Raw genomic sequence first — 14,932 nt, 5'->3', positions numbered from 1 at the left:
TATTTTCAGTGATCTTAAAGCCAAAGCCTTGCTTGACAGCCATGCAGTAGGTCACATACATGCGAAATTAGTTCGGCAATAGGCTTCGCATTTCAGCGTACTTGGGGTGTGTGTGTGTTGGGGGGGGGGGGGGATATGTTGTGTAATGGAAGTTACTTTAAGTTTAAATAAATATATATCACGATGGCATTTACTGAATATCTCAGATGCCCATGGAGATCTGGAGATCCAGGGTAGAATAGATCTTCAGCAACCCATGCTTGCCGTGAAGGGCGACTATGCTTGTCGTAATTACAAGAGGCAACTAATAGTATCGGGTGGTAAGGCTCGCTGACATGGTTAATGCATGTCATCGTATCCCCATTGCTTAGATCGATACTCGTGATTTCAATTGTCTTGTCCAGATTCGATTATTAACAGACCGCTGTCATAGGTTGAGTGCGGCGTTAAACAACAAACAAACAAACCTAACGTAGCTTGGGAAAAAAGTATTCGAAGATATCGTCACCAGAATCACATTCAACTGACATGGTTGCTGGAATGGATGCAAAGAAACATTTTCACCTGTTTTATACCCCTCCAATATGCAGGTACGTGCACAGTAGCCCATGTTCATAACGTGCAACAAAGATGGAGGACGCCACTATTAATATTGCTGTGTTCGGGTGCAAGGGTTACGAAACTAGGACGCCGGCCAACGGCCTCAAACCATACCAGCCACACAAGGAGTTTCTTTACTTAAACTGTTCGTGTGTCTCCTTACTTGAGTTAATCTTCATCAGTAGATGACTATGCTCTCGTCAACCAGCGTGAGGCAATACTTTCATTGCTAGGCATGACAGGAAAGATATAAAGTTGTATCAGGACTTGATTTGTTTTGGACGCTTGGCGTTTTGTAAGCATCATTTGCGTTCATCTAGAAGAATTGAGTAGAATTTGAGATTGCAACATGCTACTGTTAACGTTCCTTTTGTTGAGTTCTTACTCTTCTTTGTGTCTTGCATCAACAAAGGACAATGGTTATTATTTCGGACAGTTTCCTGACACTTTTGTTTGGGGAGCAGGAACGTCAGCCGGTCAAATAGAAGGGGCGTGGCGGGCGGACGGTAAGTTGTTATTGATCATGTTGTCCGCTGTTAAGTGTTTTGAATAGAGTGAAACCCTGTTAGTCATGAAACCTCTCATTCCGGGCGATCAAGTAGGGGATGCTAGAAGGTACGCAACTGAAAACGACTCCATACCAGTGATTCGTTAATCCGGACATGCGATAAACCTAACAATTTCACTGAAGCGATACCGTCCGGATGAACGAGGTTTCGCTGTACACCTCAACGTGTTTAATCGGAAAACATTCCAGGCTATAACTGTTACTATGTACCAACTATTCGTCAATCTTGAAGTTTTAAACCTACCCAAATCGTCCGGAATAAAAGTGTTTCACAGAAAATATATCAAATACAGTAAACTACGTTTATAACGAACACTCTTATAACGAATTGACCGATATAACGAACCTATTTTTTTAGTCTCGGCCATTGTACATATGCTGTATATATGCTTTTTACGAACTACTGTTTTTACGAACTAAAATTAGTGGTCCTTTGAGATCGTTATAACCGTAGTTTACTGTAACTGTTGAATCATATGTGATGATAATGTTGTTGTCTCAGTTCTTGCAAACAGACCCAAAACATGTACTTTTTTATGTTCATAATGGAAAACTAAACAATGATAATTCAAAATACATATTTTAGAAGACATCTAGATATTAATGGTCTTTAGGTTCCACGGATGAAAATGAAATAGTTTCACGAAAACATCAGCTACATCCTCCTGTCAGGGAAGATGTGTGTTGAGTCAATATACTCAGGAGAAGTCAAACATCTTGTGGGTACAGAGCCCACACTGTGCAATATCTACCAGCAGCTTGCTTCTCAGGGATATCTTGGTTGTCGTGTGCAGTGCACATGTATAATCAATACAAGTTAATGTTCCAGAAAATGTGTGTAAATACTATCTTAATACCATAACAATATAAAATACATTATTGCATAGGACTTTCAATTTATATCTAATACTCATCCTGATAACAACGTTAATCTACGAACAAGCTGGACACATCCAAAAATGTTACAGGAAATGATTAATTAGCTTTAGAAATGTTCTTGAAGATTATAAAAGAATAATATAAATTATCAAAGATGAATTAAATGCCTCTAAAATTAACCATACTGCAACATTTGAAGAAAACAACAAAAACCTTTTTTGAAGCTTTTCAAAATAATGATAATAATTGTCATAATGCACGATATGCCAAACATATTTACACTATGCCTGATGTGCACATTCAATAATCCTACAACATGATTATATGTAAACGAAGTACAACACATACGTATGAGGGGTTTTAAGTTGTTTAACGCCGCACTCAGCAAATATTCCAGCTATATGACGGCGGTCTGTAAATAATCGCGTCTGGACCAGACAATCCAGTGATTGACAACATGAGCATCGATCACAAGAAATATCATCTTCCCGGGGCAAAGGAGTTAACTGACATAAGAGTCTAGTTTCCACCCTTGCCCAACTCGGCTGGAATTTCGGACTTACATTTTGGCTGGACTAACGAGTCTATGCATTGTCCAATCCAAATCGCGTAACGAACAAGACAATATGGATTTCAACGTGTAGATTTCGGTCGACTGCAGGATTTGCAAAGCATGTGTACGGCCAATTGGGCTTGATTTGATAAGACACGTTTTATTAAATACAGATCTTGATTATCGATCAGATAGTCTTCACTGGGAGCCGCCATTTTGTTTGAAGCGTCTGTAAGTGATATGAGAGATGGAATCTGATTGGTCAATAGGAAAGATATAGCAAGGACATAATTCGTAATTGCCACTGGTTGAGCTACGATCGAGCCTGGAAATTCCCGCCTTGTTCGGGAAGGGTGGAAACTGGACTTTTAAAGTCAGTTTACGCCATTGCCTCGGGAAAAAAAAAATATCTGCAAAGAGTCCATTGTACAATTCCGATTATATCATGATCATGTGTGTAGGAGTCACTATCAAATAGTGATATACTAGCTGTCCGCAAAAAGGTGAGCGTATCCTGCACACTAGTGACACCCATCACAAACACATGCGAAGGAAAGTCAATTATGCACCTGAAGAAACACAGCACCTTATGGCACAAGTCAAAATATGGAATTGCATGAGACATGATTTTTGTCGATGATGCCTTCCCAAAATGTCTAACATAAAACTTTCTGAAGGCTTTTCTGAGGTATCTAATGTTTTAACCTTGATCAAACAATTTTAAGAAAGATGACAACGACGTGGGAACAAACTGACGGAGCACTTCCCAAACTACTGGAGTTTGAACCTGGTCAGTGACACGCATTATCTATGTTATAGGCATTGTATATAAATACCTGGCATAGCGTGTCTCTTCTCGGAGGAGTGGGCATGATAAATGTACTTGCCAGTCCAATGTTTGTGTGCTGGAGTCGGTAGTCTCAGCCTACCGACGTTTCCAAGATACTCACAGCTGGTAGGGCGTGGACAGACGGACAGTTTATTTAAGTCTCACCACAGTACGACTGTACTATATACTAAATTTATATTATTTTCTTGAGAACCAGAAAGGTTCTTTTCCTTCTGGTCATCTCTACACTGACTGTTGTATGTTGTGATGTTCTCATTAACTATCGGGGCGGTCGGGTAGCCTAGTGGTTAAAGTGTTCGCTCGTCACGCCGAAGACCGGGGTTCGATTCCCGACATGGGTACAATGTGTGAAGCCCATTTCTGGTGTCCCCCGCCGTGATATTGCTGGAATATTGCTAAAAGCGGCTTAAAACCATACTCACTCATTTTATATGTACCGTTTTATGAATACAGTATGTATTTATATATACACAGATGTCTTGTATAGTTGTCCATGACAATACCAGCAATATATAATACGGCATAATAAATTTATTTGTTTATACTTAGTCAAATATAGATAAGCGTACTGTAACAATTATGTAACAGTTGCTCCTTGCCTGTAACTTAAAATATGGAAAACAAAAAAGAAAGAAAAAAGGTAAAATACATACATGGACCATAAAAAATACATAAATAAATAGTTTTTTTAAACATATTATGGCATGTTTTGGCGGTAACATTTAAAAATATATTAGACAAATTAAACACTATTTTTGTCAATATCACACGTGTTTGTAAAAGTTTAGTATAACTCAAGACAACTGTTTAAAAGTCTACGACGGTTAACATTGTATACACTCACTCACTCACTCACTCACTCACTCACTCACTCATCCCAAAACATACTGACTCACTCAAGGCTTACCTCTTCCTCCGTCCATAAAGGTCGCAGCCCCAGTGTATGGGATGTATACTCTCACACGCCCGGTAAAACAGACCAAGGAGACACGGGCGACGTTGCCGCAGACAGCTACATCAAATACATCGATGATATTAACATGCTCAAAGAGTTGGGGGTAATTCGTTGTTTCCTTTTCCGCAAATATATAACTTTCTTATTAAATAGAAGCAGAAAATATATTCATAGCAGTTTCAGTTCACCCAAAGACAGCTTGAACTTTTCCAAAACAACAGCGGAAGACATTATTGCATAACATATTTATTTATGTATTGTAGAGGAACAAGGTTTGAAATATGCCAACAGACTGAGATATATTAAATTAAAATATGACATGTTTCATCACCAGGTGAAGTCGTACCATATGTCCATATCCTGGTCTCGCCTCATGCTCAATAGAACAGATGTAAACCAACCGGGCGTCAACTACTACAACAGCATCTTCACCGCCCTACGCAACAGCAGCATTGAGCCCTATGTGACGCTGTACCACTACGACCTGCCGGAGTTTCTAGAGAGGAGAGGAGGGTGGCTGAATGAGGACATTATCCACGACTTTGAAGTATACGCCAGACAATGTTTCACACATTTTGGAAGTCAGGTAGACATGCATGAAATAAGACATGATAAGTGAGCGAGTATTGTTTTAGAAGTCCAGTAGTCCAGCCATATACCTGCGGAGACACCAGGAGAACTTATCGGGAATGGAACCCGGGTTTTAAGAACGATCTTACACCTAAAATGCTGTTCCAAACACAATTGTTATGTTTACAGAAATGGGTTTGTCGCTTTTATTCACATCTCTATTCATGTTATGTTTATTTGACGGTAAGGCAGTCTTCTTGTTCCAATGATCGAGTTACATTTAATGCCCGAAGTGTTGCAGGTCTTAGACGTTTGCCCGTTTTGTGAAACCCTAGAACACGGGTATATTGATGACATACGTGAAAACAATATGAGGGGGTTACAGGAATTCGAACATAGGTTCACTGGCTTCTGATACGCTTCGAAATTAGACGATCGAACCATCCGCACCACCCATTTTGAGAGTACCTTTGACGTCGCAGTTCATAGATAGATATGTTTTCAGAATTATGCCCTTGTTTAGATTCTGAGACTAAATAATTCCCCAGTACCCATTTATTCGTAAGAGCCGGCCAAATGAGGATCAGATGATTATAATGTTTGACCTACTTTATTGTTTCATGGAACCTTTGGTCATGCGTCATAAACTTGCAGTTGTCCTGTTATTGTCTTTATATCTTATGCATTAGCTCCGATTTTGAACACAAAATACCACCGATATCAGTGGTTCGAACTTGCCATTAGTCACAAGTATGAACCATCAGGCTTCAGGGCGCGGATAAATCGCAATGCCCTTAAGAATCGTACAGACTGTACATGTACGCCAGCCCGAGATATTTTACGTACGTTTCTTATGGTTCATCGAAAGTGTGAGTGAGTGAGTATGGCTTTACGCCACTTTTAGCAATATTCAAGCAATACGACGGCGGGGGACACCAGAAATGGGCTTCACACATTGTACCCATGTCGGAAATCGAACCCGGGTCTTCGGCGTGACGACAGAACACTTTAACCACTAGGCTACCCGATCGCCCCTTCATCGAAAGAGTATTTGGAAATTCTGAGAGCCGTACTCTTACATACATTTACAAGTATACAATGTCAATTGCAACTAGTAACCTCATTAACAGGCCAATGCTATTTGAAAATTGTAGGTAAGATATTGGGTATCAATGCATGACCCCCGGGGCGTGGCGTGGAGGGGGTACGGGCAAGGAACGGCACCCCCTGGAAGATTTGAGCCAGGTTGGAACCCTTACATTGCTGGGAATAACCTGTACCGAGCTCACAGGAAGGCCCTGGACCTGTTCGTCGGCCGATACAGAGGAACTCAAGGTAAGTGGGGTGCGAATGTTGTTTGTTTCACGTCCCAGTCAGCAAAGGTCCAGCTATACAGGCGGACTGTAAATCCTTGGAATCAGTGAAGAATAATCCTTCAATTCAAACCTACATGCAATGTCTTGGTACACACATAACATGAAGTGTTTCTTAGAGAGTCGCTTCCAGGATTATGTTCCAGTGGGGCAGGGTACGCCTTCACGCGTACGAAAGCCTAATGATGCCTTTTTGGAACCATAATTATTATTTTTTCGAATAGAAATTTCTCGTTATTTCAATTATTTTCTCGTTACTTTGAGTTTTTGAAATAAACTTGAATTAAGGAGAAATTAATCGGAGTAACTAGAAAATACTCGAAGTCACGAGAAATAAAGAGAAATTTCGAAAAAATAATTGAAATAACGAGAAAAAGCTCGAAATTTTTGAAGTAAACTTGAAATAACCAGAAAATAATCGAAGCAACGAGAATAAACTCGAAATAACGAGAAAAGTATGGAAGTAACGAGAGACAAAATCGAAATTTCGCGAAAATAAATGAAATAACGCTCAATTTCGATGTAAAAAAAATAAAATTATGGCACGAAAGTTGCACCATTAGGCTTTCGTACACCTTCGTCGTTATTGGATAGCGATTCTTAAATATGTTTATTATATAGTCGAAATCGTACAATGGACTGCATTTATCAGAGATGCTACCGGGGCCTAGACATACTTACCCTTTCGCGATACATGGTGTCATCAGGGATCATGATTTTCAGTTATCCATTCACTTATTTTTTCACTGCTAGTTTGCCTTTCACGATTAATGGAATCTGTTTCCGCAGAAAATCGAAACTGAATTTTGTCTGGCGTTGACGTTATATATTTTGAGCATGACGTGTTTGATAACAGGTCAACTAGGGATATCGCTAACAACTAATATATACCAGCCCATGGATCCTTCGAATCCTGATGACGTCCGTGCTAGTGACAGAGCGCTTCAGTTTGACTTCGGGTGGTTCATGTCCCCCTTGACCACGGGTAGCTACCCGGATATCATGACGCGCCAGGTTGGGGAGAAGAGTCAAGCCTACGGGGTACCATCCAGGCTTCCCCGGATACAGGACTACCTGCATTCAACCATCCGTACGTGCCAGTGTTAAATATGACACATGTACTTACCTATATATTCACTGATTATTGAAATTAGTTTGAATGTTTGTTAATCATTTAATGCCGCACTCAATAATGTTCCAGCTATACGACGGAGGCCTGTACATATTGGTTGATGTTATGAGCAACAATCTTCGTTGTCGGGGCTAGATGATACTGACTACCAGATCCATTCTTATGATTAGCATAGGTTTCATAGGACTGTTTTCATAGGAATGAAAACAGTAAAGGTGTATGATATATATGTATATATTTTTCAAATAAAGGTTTCATTTTCTTTAGCATACCTCAGTTTACAAGATTACTTACAGTGTACACTGTGTGAGGATTGTTACGAAATTGACAAAGACAACAGACGTTTTTAGTGTGTGTATTTGTTAAAATTTTGAACTTAACAGTATGTAACGGTCAGCGGCGTGTATTTGCAGAACCAACTGACTTCGTGATAATCACGATCAATGCCGTCTTCAACGTGAGTCAGGAACAATGTCCAAGTCATCCTCCTGACTACAGGGATGACCAAGATGTACGAATGGTCAAGCTCAAGGAATGGCCAAGGTTAGTCGTTTGTAAATTAGGAGATAACTACACAATGTTGAATTAGATTACCTGTAGATTTGTAGGCACTAAACTGATTTTGGAACCGAAAGAGCTTCTTAGCTTCCAAGGCGATGCGGCTGTCAAAGCAGTTGTTTCAGTCAGAGGTAGTTCCATCATTCTTATGGACTCGTGTATTATAGAAATTCATGGTAGAATTCCAAACGTAAAAGTTCTATCTAATCTTAACATAATCTGAAAAATATAATCCGTGTTATAATTCTTGAGCACTAAAGCTTTCAAAATATTTGGACGTTCAATGAACCCCCCTTTCTACGTTTGTACCAGAGACTCGGTGAGATCGTTCCTGAGTTACATCAAGAGCAACACCTCCATGGGGATGTATGTGACTGGTGGGATTTCTACAGAGGATGCCAGTCTGCGGGACACTCACCGTGTTGACTTCTTCAAGTGGCATGTTGACCAGGTCCTGAAGGGTGAGACCCAGGGTGGATGCATATACATGGTAGTTACCTTGAACAGTAATTAAGTAATGGCGTGTCAGTTAATGTGGGAGATCCAAATGGAACATAGGTCGTGGGAGTTTACTACTTTGGAGAAACAAACCCACAAGTAATGCTGACCAACCAAGAATCATAATCAGAGTGAATCTGACATAGGCATTCAAGAAAGTGTTTTAAACTCCAAGAGAAGAATGCGTTCATTGCATGCATGAATATCTTTTGTGAACTTGTGAACACAAATGAACTGTTTTATATGAAGGATAAAACACGTCCGATGTTTGTTAAGAGATTTGAAAGCGTGAGGCATCAGGATAAGGGTTTTAGATCTCATAAAAACGCAAGGGAAAATAGTTATCTTTCATAAACTTAAAACAATGACAGAACATTGGGATGACGTCATTAGAGATTTACAAAATCATTTAACTTGCCTTGGGCGGTTAATTGAATTCATTATAGCACACTTTAGCTTAGATATGATATTGTTTATGGTTTAAAGTTGTAGTTTTTATAGTTCAAAGTTGCAGCTGTGAAACAAAGACATTTATGTGTCATCTTTCGTTTACATGTTCACCCGTTCTTTATATCATGTTTCAGCAAAACAGTTGGACAACTGCAATGTTCGTGGTTACATCGCCAGACCTTTAATGGACTGCTTTGAATGGTCACGTGGCTACGCCCTTAAAGGCGGATTGTTTTCGGTCGACTTCTCGAACTCCGCGAGACCCCGCAAACCTCGGGTATCGTCTCGTTACTACAAACAAATTGTGTCTGATTACGGAATCCTCCCAGGGTATAGTGGGCGAGGCGGCGTGGCTTCCGGTTTTGTTCCAATGGAGGACGATAGCGACATTCTGTATGACACGTTCCCAGAGGGCTTTGCGTGGGCTGCAGCTACTTCCGCATATCAGATTGAAGGAGGATGGAATGCTGACGGTAGTAGTCACATTTAAGATGTGAAAATAGCAATCATAATATTACATACGAAGATGAATTTTTAACACGGCAATGTGTTGTATGGAACTTTGATAATATTCTAATGGCCGAATGCCATCTATTGACTTGCTGAAATCCTAGACATGGCACATGCCTTGCTCTGATACCAACTAGTTGCCAATTTGAGTATTTTCAAGTTATGCAAAACGAGCTGATTGCTAAGACCTCATTGACAAGTCGCTGTTTCAGAATCTGCCGCTGAATCTCACTAACCTGTGTTCTTTTGACATAGGGATGCTTTCTTTGTTATGATGTTTCATGGGCAACGGTATATAGAATTGGTTGTACTTTTGTGATAGTTGACGGGATTAATTGCTCGAAATAGTATCATCATAGATTATTGATTATCTTACGATCCAACACAAAACCCTGACTTTTATTTAACATGTTGTGGATCTGGACATACATGCAGATGTGAGGTTTAATTTTTCTGATTGATAAAGATTACTGGTTTATTTGTTTTACAAGAGATGGTAATTACAATATGAAAACTAACCACAGTGCACATGGTATCAATGGTAACTATTGATATATTATGTTAATCCTAGTCGATGGACAACTGCAATGAAACGATATATCGACCAATATTTCCCCCTTGTCAACGATAATCACCTTGACAACCGAATACGTTGTCCTTTAAGGCAAAGGGGAGAGTATCTGGGACAGGCTGGTTCACACCACAGACAGAGTCGATAATGGAGCTACTGGGGACGTCGCCTGTGACAGCTACCACAAGTACAAGGAAGACGTCCAGCTGCTCAAAAACTTGCACGTGGGTATCATGTAATGAGCAAAGCCTGCCTCTGACGAGCAACGTAATAAGAACGACCTAGAGTTGAAATTGAAATCGTGCCTCTCAACCATATCGGGGCGATAGGGGTGGCCCTGTGATGAAAGCGTTCGCTCGTCAAGCCGAGGGCCCGGGTTCGATTCCCCACATTGGTACAATGTGTGAATCCCATTTCTGGTGTTCCCCGCCGTGATATTGCTAAAATTATACTCACTCACCCACTCACTCAAGAATATCACTTTGATTTAGGTACTAACTCTCCAACACTAATGAAACGACTGCATCAAACATCATGATGCACTTTATATAAGGAAAACTATGTATACATGCTTTCTTGTTTTATTCAGAGAAGAGCGAGTAATATCCTTTCTATGCGTTAGAATACAGTGCGCACTTGAATTCATCCGTATTTATGACTTTATCAGTACATCTGTGATGGGACCTATCTATGCAGCGGATGCTACAACCATTGTAAACCTTTGCTAAATCGATAGTCCAAGGGCTGATATCGTGTTTTGTAAGAGATGGTGACGCCCTACTCAATTCCACTTCACACAAAGTGCTGCAACCATTGCACACCTTTGGTATGTGTCGATAGCCCTAGGGCTGACATCAATTTTTTTTAAAGTCGGCTCTGATTTATTACCAGTGGACATTGACATTAATCTGGGGACCATTCAAACCCAAGAAATACTCTAGGTGTCGTCGAAGTAGGTGGTATAAGCATATTTCTGAGGTCGCTGTATGCTTGGTTGGTTTGTTGTTTAACGCCGCACTCAGCAATATTCCAGCTATATGACGGCGGTCTGTAAATAATCGAGTCTGGACCAGACAATCCAGTGATCGACAACATGAGCATCGATCCACGCAATTGGGATCAATGACATGCATCAACCAAGTCAGCGAGCCTGACCACCCGATCCCGTTAGTCGCCTTTTACGACAAGCATAGTCACCTTTTACGGCAAGCATAGGTTGCTGAAGACCTATTCTACCCCGGAATCTTCACGGGTCCGCTGTATGCATGGCGCTTTGGATTCATTTCCTAGAGACGTCGACGTCGAATAGACAATGGCTGTATGCATGACGCTTTGGGCTCATTTCCTAGAGACGTCGACGTCGAATGGACAAAGGACCCGCCACTCATTTAAGGGTCAAAGAGTCAAGCTAAATGTTTAAATGATGAAATATTACAATGTTACCCGATGGCGATTTCACCTTGAAGGTATCTCACTACCGTTTCTCCATCGCCTGGTCCCGAGTTCTTCCCAATGGCACACTCTCTGGAGGGAGGAACCAAGAAGGCATCGATTATTACCACAACCTCATCGCTGAACTGCTCATGAACGACATCAAACCCATGGTGACCCTCTACCACTGGGACCTACCACAAGCGCTGGAAGACCTGGGAGGTTGGCTGAATGAAGACATTGTCCATTGGTTTACCGACTACGCCGACTTATGTTTCCAGGAATATGGCAACAATGTAAGTGAAGGAACATAAACATATTTCATGAACATTTTGAATATATGATATGGACCTCACAAGTAACCTTTAAGCAATTCTATGCGCGTATACACTACATTTTATTGACACAAAAATTCATGGAGATAATTGAGCTGCACAACTTTTTTTTAAGAATTGACTTCAGTATATCTCAAACACAGGCAGCCAAGTGGTCGGAAACGGAATTCTTGGTGATGAATTCTCTGTGCAGTGTTGGGTTGCTTAGCCATTTCAGGATCCGCTGATCGAGGATTCGAATAACGGATTCGACCTGACTTTATCTTACTGTGTCACTCTGTACTCATGGTATTTTACGACCACATTTGACACATAGTGATATAAATGAAAGGGGGGGGGGGGGGGGGGGGGGTGTGTGTTGAGAATACTACCTAAGGTATTAGTTTCCTAACAGACTTTCTTGAAATATATATACCAGTTTGTGTAAGATAAGCCTGTTTGTGAATGTATATCTTGAACTGGTACATGTACATGTTTATACAGACAATACAGTTTATATGGCCCTGTGGGTCTTCTTTATTAGAACATAGGTCTTAAGCACCCAAAGCTGGTCGTAAGAGACCACACATATTTTTTCAGCAAATTCAGTGAAACTATGAGCCTTCGTGCTTATTAAAGAATAACTCCTTGCTATAATGTACTTTTTGTGGTAGGCAATTGTTTTAAACGGTCTGATGCATTCTTATTTTTTATTTAAAATCATGTTTTTGGATAAAATCTCTAGGTGTCATTATGGATCACGTTTAACGAACCCCCTATCATCGCCATCGACGGTTACGGCGAGGGAAATTTCCCTCCCATCAAACGTAACCTGACACAGAACCAATACATTGTTGCAAGAAACCTCATCATTGCCCACGCGGAAACCTTTCATCTTTACAATGACAAATACAAAAGCAAGCAAAAAGGTGAGATTTTTTTTCCCAAACTGCTGGGCAAAGAAATTGTCAACTTAAAATTTGGATTCGACCCAAAATTACAAACGTTATAAAAACGTTATTTGGCTGAAAATGTCGCCGAAAAACTGCAATCTGAACGTCCAAAACTAAACCAAGAAACTCGTACCATCATAAATCACTATCGAATAACCATATCTTGTTTGTTTCATTTCTAGCAACAATAAAAAATAAATGTACATTCTTTTGTCCGACTGTTTATTATGCATGCGTTATGAATACTTATTTTCTTTTCACATACCAAATGTAATGGCAGTATAAATTATTGATGTGGATGATTAATCATTCACATTAGATGCGGGAATAAAACATCTGTCTTCAATGTATCCTGTTGATGTAGACTCTGGGTTTACTTGTGCTCATGCTAAGATTTCTGCTATTAAATGTCTTGTTTACCTCATAAGTTGGTTCATCATTGGTGAAAGATTGTCCAATCTGACCTTATCGCATGAAGGATGCTACCTTCAAGGTAGAACCATGTTACCAGTTTCTCGGACACCTGTCATCACGTAGGCTGATACTGAATGTGTTTTGTCTGGTTATGACACTGTTCCAATGACGTGTCAATGATGTGATTACGTTCATCGTTTTACTATGAAAACTGTTGAATATTTAAAATTCAAAAAGGCAAAACACATCCAATATTAACATCCGTTCTTGCACATGTTCGTGAAAGTTACATGTAAAAAAGCCTTGTTTTGTTTTTATATTTGAACGTTTTATGTTTTCTATATAATTATCTTACTTTAGCTCTAATTTATTGTGCTGTGACACAGATAAACATAGTGACAAGCAACGACGGTGTACATATTTTAACTCTGTGTTATCTGTGTACAAGGAAAGGTCGGGATAACCATCAACTACTTCTGGAGCGAACCAAGGGACCCTCTGGACACCGCAGATGTTGAAGCGGCGGAAAGGTCAATAGAGTTCTATGGCGGGATGTTCGGCCATCCTATATATGTGGACGGGGACTTCCCTCCTGTGATGAAGGAAAAGGTTGCTCAGAAAAACAAGGAATCGGGCTGGCCCGAGGACAGGTTACCTCCATTTTCTGAGTCGGAAAAGAAAAGAATAAAAGGTTGATCTTTGTTTCACTTCCCAGAACAGTCTTAACTTTGTAAGAACTAAATTATACATGCTTAGTATCGCTGCATCTGTTCGCAATTAATACAAAACTTATATTTTTTCCGAAAAACGTTTTAATTTACCTAACAATTTATTCCTTTACTTTCGTTATCTACATCCAGTGCTTGCAACTTACGATTAGAGCACAAATTCATATCGATTCTATCGATACGTAAGCTACCATCCTCCCGAGGCAAGAAAGTTAACTGACTTTAAAAGTCCAGTTTCCACCCTTGTCGAACTAGGCTGGAATTCCTGGCCTCGACCGTTGCGCCACCAGTGACTCTAACGCGTTAAGCCTCTTCTATGGACCAATCAGATGCCACAACGAGTTGGCGGTGCACATGCTTCACAAATTCTGCAATCGACCGAAATCTGCATGACAGTTTACGAATCGAATTTCCATTTCCTTGCGCTATTTTGATTGGACTATGCATCAACTCGTTAGTCCAGCCAAAATGTAACCCCATAATACCAGCCTAGTTCGGCAAGGGTGGAAACTGGACTTTTATAGTCAGTTAACTCTCTTGCCCAGGGAAGATGGTCAGATGCATACGTCGATGTCTCTATTCATTTTATGATATTACAGGCACACACCATTTTCTTGGACTTAACTTCTACGTTGCCAATCTTGCCCGTGATGACCCCCAACCTGTCACCAATCCACCCACATATAATAACGATAAAGACGTCACAAACTACAATAATCCAAACTGGCCTGGGTAGGTGGTCCTTGGCAACACGGATCAAACCAGATGGTGTAATTTTGCTCAACATTGAAACCTCTTTAAAAGAACATCATGTTCTCGATATATCTTTTTGGGGTGACATATCGTTATGGTCGACTGGATGTGTTGTCTATTGTCCCAGTATATTGTACATGGTTCTCAGGACTTCGAGTTAATATGGTTTTTGCCATACCTGTATTAAGTTTTTTTTATAGAATGAATGTCTCACAAAAAGATGCGTCTTTAATTTAATATTAACATAATGCTTGATTTATAACTCTTTTCAG

At 40.2% G+C, this 14,932-nt stretch overlaps 1 protein-coding gene across 1 annotated transcript in view; it reads left to right on the top strand.

Annotated features, from left to right (window-relative positions):
* The window catches only part of LOC139454886 (uncharacterized), a 71,508-nt gene that overhangs the window by 42,197 nt on the left and 14,379 nt on the right, over nucleotides 1–14,932 (top strand). The window contains 13 exon segments of the mRNA XM_071236500.1: nucleotides 979–1,106; nucleotides 4,378–4,508; nucleotides 4,740–4,991; nucleotides 6,130–6,319; nucleotides 7,205–7,444; nucleotides 7,894–8,023; nucleotides 8,351–8,499; nucleotides 9,121–9,459; nucleotides 10,161–10,291; nucleotides 11,534–11,794; nucleotides 12,558–12,741; nucleotides 13,628–13,870; nucleotides 14,507–14,639. Coding sequence (XP_071092601.1) covers nucleotides 979–1,106; nucleotides 4,378–4,508; nucleotides 4,740–4,991; nucleotides 6,130–6,319; nucleotides 7,205–7,444; nucleotides 7,894–8,023; nucleotides 8,351–8,499; nucleotides 9,121–9,459; nucleotides 10,161–10,291; nucleotides 11,534–11,794; nucleotides 12,558–12,741; nucleotides 13,628–13,870; nucleotides 14,507–14,639 — 2,511 coding nt within the window.

This window comes from Haliotis cracherodii, unplaced genomic scaffold, assembly GCF_022045235.1.
Source record: "Haliotis cracherodii isolate W230 unplaced genomic scaffold, xgHalCrac1.p SCAF_11, whole genome shotgun sequence".
NCBI lineage: Eukaryota > Metazoa > Mollusca > Gastropoda > Lepetellida > Haliotidae > Haliotis > Haliotis cracherodii.
This window is presented reverse-complemented; position numbering and strand designations above follow the sequence as displayed.